Source organism: Neolamprologus multifasciatus, chromosome 19 (genome assembly GCF_963576455.1).
Source record: "Neolamprologus multifasciatus chromosome 19, fNeoMul1.2, whole genome shotgun sequence".
In the NCBI taxonomy this organism is placed as follows: domain Eukaryota; kingdom Metazoa; phylum Chordata; class Actinopteri; order Cichliformes; family Cichlidae; genus Neolamprologus; species Neolamprologus multifasciatus.
The window spans coordinates 10,395,400-10,409,645 of NC_140457.1; the positions used below are offsets into that span (position 1 = coordinate 10,395,400).

The following is a 14,246-nucleotide window of genomic DNA, read 5'->3' on the forward strand; positions in this document are numbered from 1 at the left end:
CAGCTTTGTGTTTATTCGAGTTGTGATTTATTTAGCCTGTGCATGTGAAATGTTTATCTCAGAAAGCTTTGCAGATGCTGCAGAGAATGAATGGCACCATCTGACTCTTCATCAGTGTCTTCATTCTCCAGATGGAAAAAGAAAAGCAAACCATGTCAGCTGAATATTACTTATATGGCACAATAGCTTTGTACATCTGTCCCCACAAATGAAACCGTTTCAGTGTTGGCGTAGGTTGATATTTAACTGCTTTCTGCTTGCATTCATCCTCCGTTTATTTAAATACAATAATGCACACAGCCTTACAGAAACAAAGACTGCACTGTGTGGGAAGTGAAAGTGAGAAGAAAAAAAACTACATGAGTATATCTCCTGTACAAACAAAAGCGTTACCAATGCAAGCACAGTTTTTCTGCATAAATTAGATCTCATGTCCTTTTTTAATCAGCATTTCAATGATTCATTTTGAACGTGACAGTGAGGTTAGCAATAACAATACTCCTGATAAGATTTAATGCTCATATGAAAACAAAGTATTGTACAGTGAGTCATTCAAACACAGTTTCATCGTGTCATGTTATTCTATTTAAACATACTGGCAACAACTTTATTCGGTGCATCTTGCTAGTACTGGGTTGGACCCCCTGTGACATTAATTAAACAAGGTGCTGGAAACACCCCTCAGAGATTTTGACATGATACAGTCACACAGTTGCTGCTGATTTCTTGGCTGCACATTCATAATATGAATATCCAATTCCATCACATCCCAAAGTGCTCTATTGGATTGAGATCTGGTGACTGGGGAGTGCAGTGAACATCACTGTCATGATCAAGAAACCAGTTTGAGATAATTTGAGCATCATAAGATGGGTACATTGTGCTCATTTGTTACAAGGGACCAAAGTGTGCCAAAACGGAACCATTACACCACCAGAAAACATTTTGAGTTCCCAGAAGCAAGTGATTTACAGCTCTCTGTCACATGTGAAACTTGGGCCTAAATTAAATTTTTGGTGCCCCAAATTAACTCTAACACAAGCTACATAATCTAAGCAGGAAATAGCACCTATCTTCTTCTAAAGCGATGGTGAGCGGCTATATATGGGGCTGTTTTCGCGTCTAATTGGTCTGGCCAGTACCAATACCTCAGGCGGGTAAACATGGCAACCAACATGAACATATGAAGCTCACACACCGCTCACTAACCCAGCATTGGTGCATTAACATTGATAATCTTTCCTATATGGACAATTTCTTTCAACAATTTGTTCCATAATCCATTAAACAAACAACAGAAAACATTCCCACACAAGAAAAGCCCTCCACTTGATTTTGCCCAGCAAGGTTCAAAATGACATTACCTGCACTATAAAAGTCAGGAAATACAGGGCGAATTTTAAACATTTGACCGGTATGGAGGGCAAGGAGAGGAAAACTGTGGTAAGTAAGGAAAAGCAAAACCCTGAACCTGCCACATAATAAAAGAATTTAGCAATTTATCAATGTGAATTTGCTTTAACTGCATTAATTACTTAAACTGTCACAGAATGCTAACACAGATGGATAGCTTAGATAGCAAGTGAACCACTGTTCACTTGCTATCTCACTTGTTGATTTGCAATTTCTAAACACGTTTTAAAAATAAATATCATAATTATCTGTCTTTGTATTATACCGCTCTATGTCACAGTATAATGTAAGAGATAAGCGGAGAATCTGAAAGTGCTTCAAGTACTCGCCCACTTTTTTCCAATCCTCTGTCGTCCACTTTTACTGAGCCCATGGGAAGTGTAGCCTCAGTTCTCTGTTCTGACGGGAGTGTCAAACAGTATGCTCTTCTGCTGCTATACCCCGTCTTCTTCAAAGTTTGGTGAAGGACAACATGCAGAAGAGCATTCATAGATGCTCCTTTGCATACCTTTGAGTGGTTATTTAAGTTACTGTTGCTTTTATCAACTCTAAGCACCAGCAAGATCTCATCACCCAGAGAACTGCTGTGGATTACAGATATTCTCTTTTTGGACCATCATTCTGTAATCTCCTGAGATGGTGGTGTGGGAAAATCTAGATCAGCAGTTTCTGAAATGGTAACACCACATTTGGTACCATCAACTATATCATGTTCAAAGTCACCTAAATGACCTTTCTACTCCATCCAGATATTTGGTTTGAACTACCTAAGGTTGTCTTAATCATATCTACACGTGTAAATGTACGGAGTTGCTGCCATGTGATTGGCTGACTAGATATTTATGCAAACACAAGTGTTTGATTACTTTATTGGCTTTTAGATTCATTTTGGCAATATGGCTTAAGAGTTGAATAGCTTCTGATGTTGGGGAAAACTCTCCCTTTAGGCAGGTTTTAAAAATAATTTTGGTGGTTTTGCTATTGTGAAGTGTCTGCAACAAATACCAAGGTCGATATCTAGAAATGTACTCCAGTGAAAAGGAATTTATAAATATGTTTACCTCTTAAATTCATTTTCTGTTTCCATCCTACACTGCTGGGGTGTTTTTGTTTTTTAAATAGTGGGTCCATTCAAAATCTGCTTTTTTTTTTTTTTTTTTTTAACTCTGATTTAAATCTGTATTGGCTATCAAAGACTAATCGGGTATCAGATAACAATCTTTGACCTGGAAAAACATCAGAGGCTGTGTGGGTAGGTGTGCAGCTGACATTCTTCAGGTCAGTATAACCACCAAATTTCCGTAAACGGTTGCTGTCAGGACCTGACTATATCTAGCTCTGGTTTCAGATAGGAAAATGACATGTTTAGAAACTGCATATCTGAATAAGGGACAAAAACAACAGCCTATTGTGAGGAGCATGTTTATGTATTCTATACTTTTACCTTTTTGGTAGAAATGAATAGGTTTTTGCTGTGGCTTAAATGTTTTTTAATGCCAGTCGAGTATATTAGGACTGTATTCCTGGCAGGGAGGAACTTAAAGGCATATTTGGGTAAAATGCACATTTTCACATATTTATCAGCTTTAACGGTACAGTCAGTTTTTCAGGTTATAGTTTGGGTTGGTTGTATTTTTTAATTTATTTTTTTTAAAGGTGACCTATATATTCTGACATCCAGTTATTTCCCCTGCATTCCTGATTTTTATGTAAACATTGTTACTCCCTTTTTTCGTGTAATATTCAAGTGAATAAATCCAGTTTTAGCGTTCATTTTTGCGCACTGGAGACTCTCCGATGGTCACATTAGAGGTGATGTCATTGGCGAGCGGACATCTCTACACTGTCGCTTTAATTTCAGTGCAGTCCAGGGGGCAGGATCGCTTTTTTCTTTTTAACCCTCTTCTCCTGGGCTCTGAGCGTTTGCGCCAACCGCAGCAGCAGCAGATTGAATGAAGTGTTTGCAGGCAGCTGGGCACACGGAGGACACCGTGCTACTTCGTCCGGGATGCTAGACTAGAGCCAGCATCATTATTTTTCAGCTCTTAACGGGGCGGATTTTTAGACTCTGTGCATTTTCCCAGCAGCCACATTTTTAAGAAGGTGCAGGCCCTTAAGAAACCGTCCCCTAATCGCCTTGATGGTATCTGGACTGCAGCGCTGAAGCGACTGGCAGCTCCACAGCAAGGCTGATTAAGAACTCGGGGAAGTGAAATGGTCAAGATGGCAGCTGTGCGTGGAGTGATGAAACTGATGTGGTGGCATTAGATGCAGCGTGCGTGTACATTTAAGATTTTTCCCTTTGTCATGCAGGATCGCTGTGCGGGACGCGGACGCTTGTGAAGGAACGCCGTTTTGGATTCCTCCGAGACTCCGCGGACTCTTCCCGTCTTTTCACTCCACAGTTCGCGAAATTGCAATGCATGTTGGCCAGGGTGTGGGCTTAGCACGACAAAAGGCGATGTTCTGGTGATTGTGGTGAGCTCCAGCTGCTCCGTGTGCTGCGGACGGACGCCGTGCAGGAGGACTGATAGACTGACACGTGCTGGGACCGAGCTGCAGGAAGGGACACTTGCATAGTAAATAAACTGTCCACGAAGCCTGCACGCAACATTGATGGAATGCGACCCGAGTGATTTTATAACCCTTTGTGCAACCCCCGACAAATTACGATCAACATGGCTGAGGCGTCGCGCAACGGCAACGAGCCGCCTCTAAACGTTGAGATAGATCCAGATTTCGAGCCCCAGAAGCGGCCACGGTCCTGCACTTGGCCCCTGCCCCGTCCTGAATCTGGTGCGGGCAAGCCCGGGGCAAATGACACTGACGTAATCCCCGAAGAGGAGGATGATGAGGGTGGGAGCACGGGGAGCGGCGCTGCTCAGAAAGCCAGCAGCGGCGCTATTAAAACCCGAGAGCCGAGCAGCAACAGCTCCATCTCCCAACCGGTGGCGGTCCAGCGGGGCCCCTCCAAAGAGGAGACCGCCGACGGCTCGCCGTCCTCGGCGCAAACCCCCGCAGCAGCTCTGGGCGGTTCTGCCACCCAGCAGCTGAGGAAGTCCTCCGCCCGCAGGAATGCCTGGGGCAACTACTCCTATGCAGACCTCATTACCCAAGCCATCGAGAGCTCCCCTGAGAAAAGGTTGACCTTGTCCCAAATCTATGAGTGGATGGTGAGATCCGTGCCATATTTCAAGGACAAAGGCGATAGCAACAGCTCTGCTGGCTGGAAGGTGAGCGGTGATGTGTTGGGGCTGTCATCATAACAAAGACCAGTCTTTTTTATTTTATTTTATTTTTTTAACTTGTCCTGTAAAGACATGCAATGAACAAAGCTCATTTTAATTCCGAGATGGAGGCAGTGGGTGCAATCATAAACCTGTAGTCTCATCAGTTACTGGCTATACGCCTATATTTATCAAACATCCCCTCCTATCAGCAGGGGATCTGAAAATGTGTGGCAGTCTAACGGCACATGGTGTAACTATATGTAAACCAGTGTAGTTGTAGTAATGCGTATCACATTACACGCTTCATTATGCCTCTAAAATTAAGGATGCAGACGAACCTCTGAGAACAAAGCGGCTTGCTTGAAAGTTGAAACCCAAAAGACATGCAATGCAAAGTTGATTTCACTTTCAGACATGCTGCTCAGACTGCAGCACAGACTTCACCAAAGCTTCAGCCAGGCCTTGCTTGTGTTTGATTTTCAGGATTAGTTTGGCCTGTACCAAACCAATTCATCTGTCATGGAATGTAGTCTGATGAAAGCTTTGAGCTTTGCAGGATTTTGTGTGTGTGTGTGTGTGTGTGTGTGTGTGTGTGTGTGTGTGTGTAATCCTGCACAACTGGATATGCAATGCAAGCTGATTCCAGTGAGCAGCTTCTTTGAATGAATCACACTGGTTAAATTGTGCTGGTTAAAACTGCTGCATTTACAGAAGGGAAAATAAAAACATCACCCTGAACATGTGAAACTGATTAATCTGCACATAATCAGTTACTTTATGCTCAAAACTGCTAGATGTCAGTTTTCATTCATGTTTAAGCTGCCTGATGCATATTTGAGCTTGGCAGATGTTGACTGGAAAAAAGGGTTAATAACAGGGTTTTACATGTGCTGACATCAGCATTTCCTAGGAGATGCTTTGGAGCTGTGTGACATTCAGCATTCAGGTTGAGCCTGGCAAAAGTGTCCCCAGCAGGTTCAGGGTTGAACAGATGGGTTTTAAATTAGACCCATCACACATCTCCTTCAGCACGCTGAAGGTACACCACCTTCTGTTTTGAGCTTTGTCTCCAGTGCTGCAAGTCAAACTAAATATTCAGCCCCTGTATGGACCCCCATCAAACCCTCTGCGGTTCAGCCCCGCTGTTGTCTTTTCATGATGCCTGGGCACAAGAATCAATCAGCTGACTATAAATTATGTAGGTCAATGTGTAGCAGTATGAGAGAAGCTCAGTGTTTGTCTTTGGATCTGGCTCTGGCTAAACTGGCATTGCTCCAGTCCCTGCTCAGAACGAGGCTTTGCTCAAAGGGTGCTGCAGCACTACTGTGACTGCGTGTGGGGGAGGGGAAGGCAGGAGTTCGCTCTTTGTGATTTCTCTTGTAAATGCAGTACAGCTTGTACTGTACGTGCCCGTGAAGCTTATTGGATACCTTCATATATCCAATAACATTTCATCTTAAGGAGGCAGACGGGTAGGTTACGCTGCTGTATGTTTGCTATTGGTTTTATTCATATGGATGTGGTTACCTTAAATCTTTAACAACAAGGTGTTTCAGTCTTTTACTAGTTGTGTACAGGAAGTGAATTCAATAAAAGAAGCATGTTTAAAATTCAGTACTTCTGCAGTTAACCACCTTTGAGCCTTCAGATTTTGTTTTATCAGTGCCTTGGGCATTTTGAGGTTGTAAATATGCCTGCTCCAATAATTGAATACAACAACAGTATATCTTAAAGCCTAATAAATTATCAGACTTGAATGAAAAACCTCCTGTGTCAACACCGGACTGTATCCGAGGCTTATTTGTTGCAACTCCACTGTATTGGATTGCATTAGATTGAACGGGACAGGTGGTGTTATTGTGTTCTCTGCTTGTAGCTCATGGGATAAGCAACATGTTGGAATATTTGACTTGCCCCATCGACAAGTGTGGTATTGGATATCATGGTAGTGATAAATTTACATGTAAACATTTTGATTAGTTAGAATATGTAGCTGAAAAGAGATACACAAATCCCACTGGATAGATCGATATCAGAAAGAAATTCTAAATTGTTCAAATTTGGCTTTAATGGACGGAAACTTTCTTTTTTGTACCCCGCTGTGATCTCTTCACCCAATGAGTTCTTGTCATTGAGATAGCTTTTATGCAAACTGATTCAGTAGTAGCAGAGACTCTGACTTTGTCTAGATAGATATAGACAGGAAATGAGTGGATTAGTGCATTTCTAACCAGAAATAAAAGGTCTAATGGCTGCTCATCTGTTGTGTAAACACAAAGACCAGATGCAATTGCATAAGATTTCAGCAAAAAACGGTGAAACACTTATCAGGTATGCGTTTACTGCAGTATGTTTGGAATCACTGTTATGCTGAAAAATGAAGCTGTTGCCAAAAGGATGTTTTCCAGATGTTGAATCAAATGGTATGACGGAGCCTCTTCTGTACAACAAAAAATAAAATAAAATTTGTATTCATCACTCCATAAAAACTGTTGCCACTGATCATCAGCCCAGTTCTCGTGTAATTTAGCATGCCTCAGCCTTTTCTTACCGCTTCTCTTAGGAATGGCTTCTTGTTGGTGGGTCTTTACTGTCTCAAAGCATTAAGAGGAAAAACCTGCTTGTTTGAGAACCCTCAGTCATTAAAGCCCAGATCAAGTGCCTTAATGAGACCAATTTCTGGTCTCCTCTTGCTGTAGTTTGTTTTGTGTTGAGCTTGTTTAGCGGTTAAGTTTAATCATCTTAGAGATGGGTTTAAATGGGACCTTGAGTTAAATCGGGTTAATTTAAGCTTTAAAGAATTGAGCTGAAGCCTCTCCCTGTGAAGCTGGCCTCTGGGTTACGGAGATCACTGCGGAGTTTCTCCCTCTGTTACTGAAGTGTGACAGGCTGGGCGTGCACGCTCCAGCTGTTTAATTTTGTATGTGGTAAGGAACATCTCCAGGGAAATCCTGTAGACCTTTCCGAGCAGCTAGAAATGGGTCACAGTGCAAAGAAATGTCTATGAAGACACTGCAGCATTGGTAATTAGTCCTTTTGTATTAACCCTTTAAAGCCTGAACCATGAAATAAAAGCCCGAAAACTTTTTGTTTTGTTTTTATAAATGATTGTTTAGTGAATCTTGAAATAACGATAAATATTAATTTGCATACAAATTTAAATTTGTATCATATTAGCTACATCAGGCTTTTGTTTTCCTTTCTATATTTTTTGCAGAATATTTGAACTGATATAGAAGTATCATCTTTGATACACTTGGCCTTAAAGGGGTAAATTACAGTTAACCCTGTGCAATATCCTTGAGTCACGAATTTCTTTAATTTGCTAGGAAAATGGTATGGAAATGCAGAACATATGGCAAAAAAGCATATGAAGTTCATAAATTTCCACTGAGCTTGAAAGCCAATATTTGGGATGACCACCTTTTTGTTCTTTAACACAACCTGAGCTTAGGCAAGCTTGCTGGGAATTTCAGTAGTCTTTGGGAATGGGTCTCCAGGCTTCTTGAAGGAGACTGAAGTTCTTTGGATGTTTGCTGCCTTTTTGTTCAGTTATCTGTCAAGATGATCCCACACAGCCTCAGTAATGTCGAGGTCTGGGCACTGGGATTGTCCCAAAAACACTACTGCTAATCGCACCTTCCAGATTGTATTGCACGGTGATGTCAAACTGTACTTGTTTGCATTCATGATTCCATCAATTTGGCAAGATTTCAAAACCTCTAGCTAAAACACAGCCCAGAACATGACAGAGCCTCCACCATGTTTTCTAGATGGCTATAGACAGTCACTCTTGTACCACTTGACTGTACATATTGACAGCAACTTGAACCATAACTTTCAAGCTCCATAATACCTTTTGCCACTGACTTTTAGTCTTTTGTAATTGTCTGAAAAGTCAGCAGCTCTATTTTTCTATATTTAGAACACAAAATTCAGATAATTTCAGTCCTGTGGTTTTATTATTATTGTTTTTATTTTGTCATCAATTTATCCAGTTTTCTCGAATTTTAGGAACACTGCACACCATGCTGAAAACGTAGTACTGTAGATGAACAACAAAACCTTAAGAAGTTTTGTAGGGGACACAGAATACAGCACTGTCTGCTTACAACAGAGTTTTATATTCTGTTGTAGTGATTTATATTATCTGGCTCATTGCTCCTTTGTTGGGCCGTTATAGAGCTTGGCAATTACTGTAATACATGTTGTAATCTTCTTTTGTAGTTTTAAGCTTGAGTGAAGTTTGAGAACAACACTAACAGATGCAGCAGGAACACACATTCTGACTTGGTCCACTTTGTAGGTCACATCTCATTAAAGCTTTTGAAGCTCTTAAAAGTATTTAATACTTAATCGTATCATGTACACAACATTTGTTTTATGAATTATTGTTCATACTGGGAAAGTTATATTAATACTTACGTTTTCTTAATCATTTCTTTGTTGCAGAATTCCATCCGACACAATCTTTCCCTCCATAGCCGTTTTGTGAAAGTCCAGAATGAAGGAACTGGGAAAAGCTCCTGGTGGATGGTCAACCCAGAAGGTGGGAAAGGAGGTAAAGCTCCCAGACGTAGGGCTGTGTCGATGGACAACAGCAAGTACATCAAAGGAGCCCGAGGACGTGCCACAAAGAAAAAAGCCTCATTGCAGGCTGCTCAAGATGGGAGCTCTGAGAGCTCCTCGAGCCTATCCAAATGGACAGGAAGTCCCACCTCCCGCAGCAGCGACGAGCTCGATGCCTGGACAGACTTCCGCTCTCGGACCAATTCCAACGCCAGCACGCTCAGCGGTCGTCTGTCCCCAATCCTGGCTAATTTGGAGCTGGATGAGGTACCTGATGACGACTCACCCCTGTCGCCAATGCTGTACTCCAGCCCCAGCAGCATGTCTCCGTCCACTGGACCAACAGGACTGTCTGATCTGGCGGGCACTATGAACCTCAATGACGGGCTCTCTGACAACCTGATGGATGATCTTTTAGACAATATCAGCCTCACAGCATCCCAGCAGCCTCCTCCTGGAGAGGAAGATGGGGCCAACAGTCAGGGGAGTTCAGTATTTACCTTCAGCTGCTCAGGAAGCAGTTTAGGTAGTCCCTCTAGCAGCTATGGGACGAACCCACTCTTCAGCCCTCCGTCCATCACGAGCCTGCGACAGTCACCCATGCAGACCATCCAAGAGAACAAGCAGACCACTTTCTCCTGCATGTCTCACTACAGTGAGCACCAGGCCCTAGATCTGCTTGGGATGGACTCCCACAGCCCCAGCAATGTCATGATGACCCAGTCCGACCCTCTGATGTCGCAGGCCAGCACCGCCATCGTTCTGCAGAACTCCCGCCGAAATGCCATGCTGCTCCGCAAAGACCACATTCTGGTTAACCACACCAGTGCAGGCCAGGCCCAAAGCTCTTCAGTGCCTGGTTGGCAAGCGGGCTTGTCAACCTCTGACAGTGACGACGGCCACCCTGAAACCAAGCAGCTACACCTGAAGTCTCCTAGTAAGAACGTCTCTATGCAGCTCAGTTCCAGTTTAACCAGTCAGGACCGTTTCTCCGCTGATCTGGACCTTGAGGTGTTCAGCAGCAATCTGGACTGCGACATGGACTCAATCATCCGCAATGAACTGATGGACGCAGATTGCCTGGACCTCAGCTTTGACTCTCGCATCACCTCCACGCAGAACGGCAACAAGAATTCAGGAAGCTTCTCCAGCTCGAAACAGAGCCCTCAGAGCTGGGTGCCGAGCTGAGGAGCTGTCCGAAGTAAGGAAGGTGTAAATTTGGGTTAATTGTCCTGCGTTGTGCAACTAGAGGGAAGGAAGGTATGTAAGCGTTTCAGTAGACTTTCTTCCGATTTTTCATTTGCGGCATTAACTTCAGTACTGTATTGTAGGTGTCTGAGACAAAACAACGGTGTCTTCACAGTGAAGAAAAAAAAAATTGTTTCAAAAGATCAATGCCTGGCCAGTATGAACAAACGGTACTGAGTGGAATGAAACTACAGTACCTTCAGTTAAAACTACATGGATCAACTCGTATTAGTCTCAGGGATTCACTCATATCACAAAGTAATACATAAAACTGAAAATGAAGTGTTTTCATCCTGCTTTCTCTCCTCTTTCACACCCTTTCATACCCAAAACATTTTTTGCCAAACCAGCTGTCAGCTTGACTGATGGCCTGTTTACAAAAAACTGCAGAGAATGTTACATTACTACGTTCCAGTGGAGGATACTTGACAAGCTGCTTTTTTTTTTCTGTTTTTTTTTTTTTTTTTAAAGATTTCTTTGAGACATAGCCTAAATGGACAAACAGTTTTTTAAAAGCTTTCCCTCCCCATTGATGCACCAATTCACACCAAATATCAGTATGTAATGTTATAAAGATGTGAACTGCTCTACATGATGTGTTTTTTGTATGCAGTGTTTTTTCAATTTTTATTTTTTGTAGCAAATTTTACCCTGTGATTTTTAAGTGACATTACTGTGAATTCTGTTCCCTCTGAAGAGGTCCATTACTGAAGTATTGATGATGTTTCTGCTGCAGATCCCTTTTTAGGTCCCTCCTCTTCCACTCACTGCAATATTGGAAGTACTGCTCTGTATACAGACCTTAGGACTGAGTTAAGGACACGATTTAGTTCTAGTTACCACTTTTTAGTTGTCGAACACTTGGGACTACTTGGGTTGAAATAACCACATTCAGTGACTCGCAGCGCTCGACAACTACACCAGTTTTGGCGTTGATTTGATGGAGTTCTTGGTGCTCTAAATCTAAAGATAGCAGGGAGTGGCTGCCGATGAAGCGCCGTCAGTAGCCTCTCCTTTGTTATCAGCACTATAGCAGGTGCTGGGTGACATGTTTTCAACACTGGGAGGGTGTGTAGTATCTTGGAGTTTTTTGTTGTTTTTCCTTTGTAATGAAAGAAATGACCACAGTATCTTAAATATTGCCAAAGTTTATCTGCATTTAAATAAGTGGAAAGAGGCTACACAGTGCATAGCTAATCAGAAGTGTGTGGGCAAAGGGCAAAAAAATCTACATCAGCACAATTTTGTAGGAACAGCAGGATGCTTTTTAAAACTGTTTACATTTTTAATTATTTTTTTTAATTATCAGGAGTGTTTTAGTAAATTTGTCTCATGTTGCATCATTGTAAAAACAATTTGGTTTATTTATTGCGATACTTGTTGCCATTGTTCGTCGATGCACATTTGGTTAGGGTTGTGTAAAATCATGTTTTCATTGCTCTGTTCACTGGGTGATCACTTGCACAACAAATGAAAGGGTCCTTTTGAGAAATGTTTAACAGTGTTGAGTTAACCAGATTAAATAATTCTCATTGGCTTAACCTCTTAACACATTTCTGCACAGCCGTGCTTCCCTTTTTTTTTTTTTTTTTTTTTTTTTAAATTAAAGTTGACTGATTTTTACGGTCTGTGTTAAGGTTTAAATTTCACTGCCAGTCTCCACATTTCATACCTTCCTATTGCTCCTATAAAAACAAATTGACATTTCCACTTGTAAAGCAAACACTTGGTTTTATCAGAGCTGGTGCATGTAAATAAAGCATAAAGAACTACTGAAAAGCTGGAGTTGTTGTCTTTTGTTTTTAAATCTGTCCCTAGAGAAATTCCACAGCTGTGGAGGTGATTTGCTATTGGATAATCATATATTGAAGAACCAATCACACACTGTATCCAAGAGGAATAGACCATTTGGGCCTAAATCAGGATTTATGAAGGCAAGGAGCTGTAATTGGTGAATTCAGGTGCTCCTCAAAGATGTAATAGTACAGTGATGCAATGACTTGTATTTGAGAGATTTTTTTATTATTATTATTACAAACTAGAGCACAAAACAAAAAATTAAATTGTGACTGAAGAGTCTGACATCACTGACATGACAGCCCAAAGACTGGTTGACTGCAGTGAAACGATGGAGCCCTCTAGAGCCTGAATGGAGTCACTGAGTCCAGCTGCCCATGGATATTGGTCTCCATGGACACACCACAACAAGTCAGCGTTGAGGCAGAGATTTAGCAGGACTAAAGGAGTTATTTTTATGTCATTTGAATGTGTTGATCATTGAAGATGTCAGACATGTGTGCAGTGTACAAAGTTTCCTCCTCTGTGAAGGTGAAGCAGATGGAGGCAGAGCTGTGGAGTCACCTCTCTGCACTCAAGGCAGAGATTGAAGAGAATAGAGGAGCAGGATCTTCTAATGCCTACAGGTTTGTCTGTGATGTATTATTTAAGCTCAGATTGCCAAAAGGGTAGACCCGAAAGCTATCCTCAACTCAAAATATGGCCGGTTATTTAACATGAATGTTTGCCCTTCACAATGCAGACCGATGTACTTATGTGCTCAAATAACCCTGCACATGATTTCAGATTTCTGTTCTGAAGCAGGACACCTTTCGTTTTCCACCTTAAATCCAAGTTTAAGATGCATATAAGGCTTGTAAAGTATGCAACACAAAGTATTATCAGTAGTGATAAGAAATTCACATTAACAGGCAGCTGAACTTTTTTTCTAGTGTTATGTTCTCTGTATATTTATCTATTTCTTGTTTTTGTTTTTTTAGCCTAAGTAGTGTAGCAGAATAGTCACTTTAGGTAAAATGTGACAGATCTGAGCTGTGACTGATTTGTGGGCATTTACATTTTAAACCCATGATGTTTGTAAAAGTTTTTGTTCCAGTTCTGTACTACCTCCTAAAGATATTTCCTTCTTTCGTGTGGAGAGGGAGCATGCACTGAGGAGAGGGCTTCAGGTGATGCTTTCTACAGAAAGTTCATTATTAGTCTTGCATTGTTAGACTTTTAAATCTTTGATTTATATCCAATTTTAAGAGAAGGCATTATTTTTAGGGTTATTAATTTTTTTTAGGTGTAGTTTGTTTTCTGCTGGTTTCAGGTGGCTGACATTTTGCCGACTCGGTCTCAGGCTGATATCATGCAGCGAGAGCTGGAGAGCTGCTTGAGTTTGGAGTACACTCCTGACAGTCTGCCTCTTCTGCTGCACCAGGTCAGGACATAAACAGAAAATTTATGCCTGAAACAAGAAGCAGAAACAGATTATTTTTGAATTTTTTTTTTTTGAAAAGTTTTTAAACTTACACCAGTTTCCTTTTCGTATTTTTTCCTCACAGTTCTTCACAGACAGATCTTATCACTTGGCTCAGATCAGATATCTGCTCATGCTGCGATGGAGGAGATTTTGCCGCCATGCCAGCGTTATTGAGAAGCTTTATCCCCATTATAAGGTTGCCATGTGTAAACGAACAGCATGACCTAGCAGTGTTTTAGCAATACTAAAAATAAAAAAGTACATCTTTTCACTGTACTTTTGTACTGGTTTGTGGTTATTTTCTGCATTTTATTCTGTATCTACCTTTAATCTGAGTTTAAAAATATGGCAAATATCACAGAATACATTTTCCAAAAAACACAGGATGCTCTACACGAGTGTGAATGTGACTTAAAAACATGTTTAACTAGTACACAATTAAGGTACCATTAATTCTGAAAGGTGTAAATACTCACTGGACACAATTAGCATTAGCTTGCTAGTACAAGTTCTGTTACTGTTGC

The 14,246-nt window shown here is 41.4% G+C and overlaps 2 protein-coding genes across 3 annotated transcripts; both read left to right on the forward strand.

The window, feature by feature from the left end:
- The first annotated feature begins 1,342 nt into the window (after positions 1-1,342).
- On the forward strand, positions 1,343-10,924 carry foxo3a (forkhead box O3A). Of its 2 annotated transcripts, none has more exons than XM_085144068.1 (3): positions 1,343-1,443; positions 3,727-4,646; positions 9,096-10,481. In XM_085144068.1, exons 2-3 carry the CDS (start codon positions 4,092-4,094, stop codon positions 10,398-10,400), a joined length of 1,860 nt encoding a protein of 619 aa, XP_085000194.1. In that variant the 5' UTR covers positions 1,343-1,443; positions 3,727-4,091; the 3' UTR covers positions 10,401-10,481. The 2 variants fall into 2 exon arrangements, 1 of the variants encoding a protein (XP_085000194.1); XR_014871270.1 differs by lacking the exon at positions 1,343-1,443 and adding an exon at positions 10,544-10,924 and having other exon boundaries at positions 3,301-4,646; positions 9,096-10,472.
- Positions 10,925-11,501: 577 nt separating this feature from the next.
- On the forward strand, positions 11,502-13,946 carry LOC146496020 (putative uncharacterized protein C6orf183). Its single transcript, XM_085144091.1, has 4 exons — positions 11,502-12,883; positions 13,354-13,426; positions 13,570-13,680; positions 13,805-13,946. The coding sequence occupies exons 1-4, from the start codon at positions 12,744-12,746 to the stop codon at positions 13,943-13,945; spliced, it is 465 nt and encodes a 154-aa protein (XP_085000217.1). The 5' UTR covers positions 11,502-12,743; the 3' UTR covers position 13,946.
- The last annotated feature ends 300 nt before the right edge of the window (positions 13,947-14,246 follow it).

Bases quoted from the DNA above. Each gene is read 5' to 3' on its own strand.
- LOC146496020 (XM_085144091.1), top strand. From the start codon at position 12,744: ATGTCAGACATGTGTGCAGTGTACAAAGTTTCCTCCTCTGTGAAGGTG. The intron at 12,884-13,353 runs GTTTGTCTGTGA...TTTTTGTTCCAG, and splicing joins GGATCTTCTAATGCCTACAG to TTCTGTACTACCTCCTAAAG. The intron at 13,681-13,804 runs GTCAGGACATAA...TTTTCCTCACAG, and splicing joins TGCCTCTTCTGCTGCACCAG to TTCTTCACAGACAGATCTTA.
- foxo3a (XM_085144068.1), top strand. From the start codon at position 4,092: ATGGCTGAGGCGTCGCGCAACGGCAACGAGCCGCCTCTAAACGTTGAG. The intron at 4,647-9,095 runs GTGAGCGGTGAT...TCTTTGTTGCAG, and splicing joins ACAGCTCTGCTGGCTGGAAG to AATTCCATCCGACACAATCT.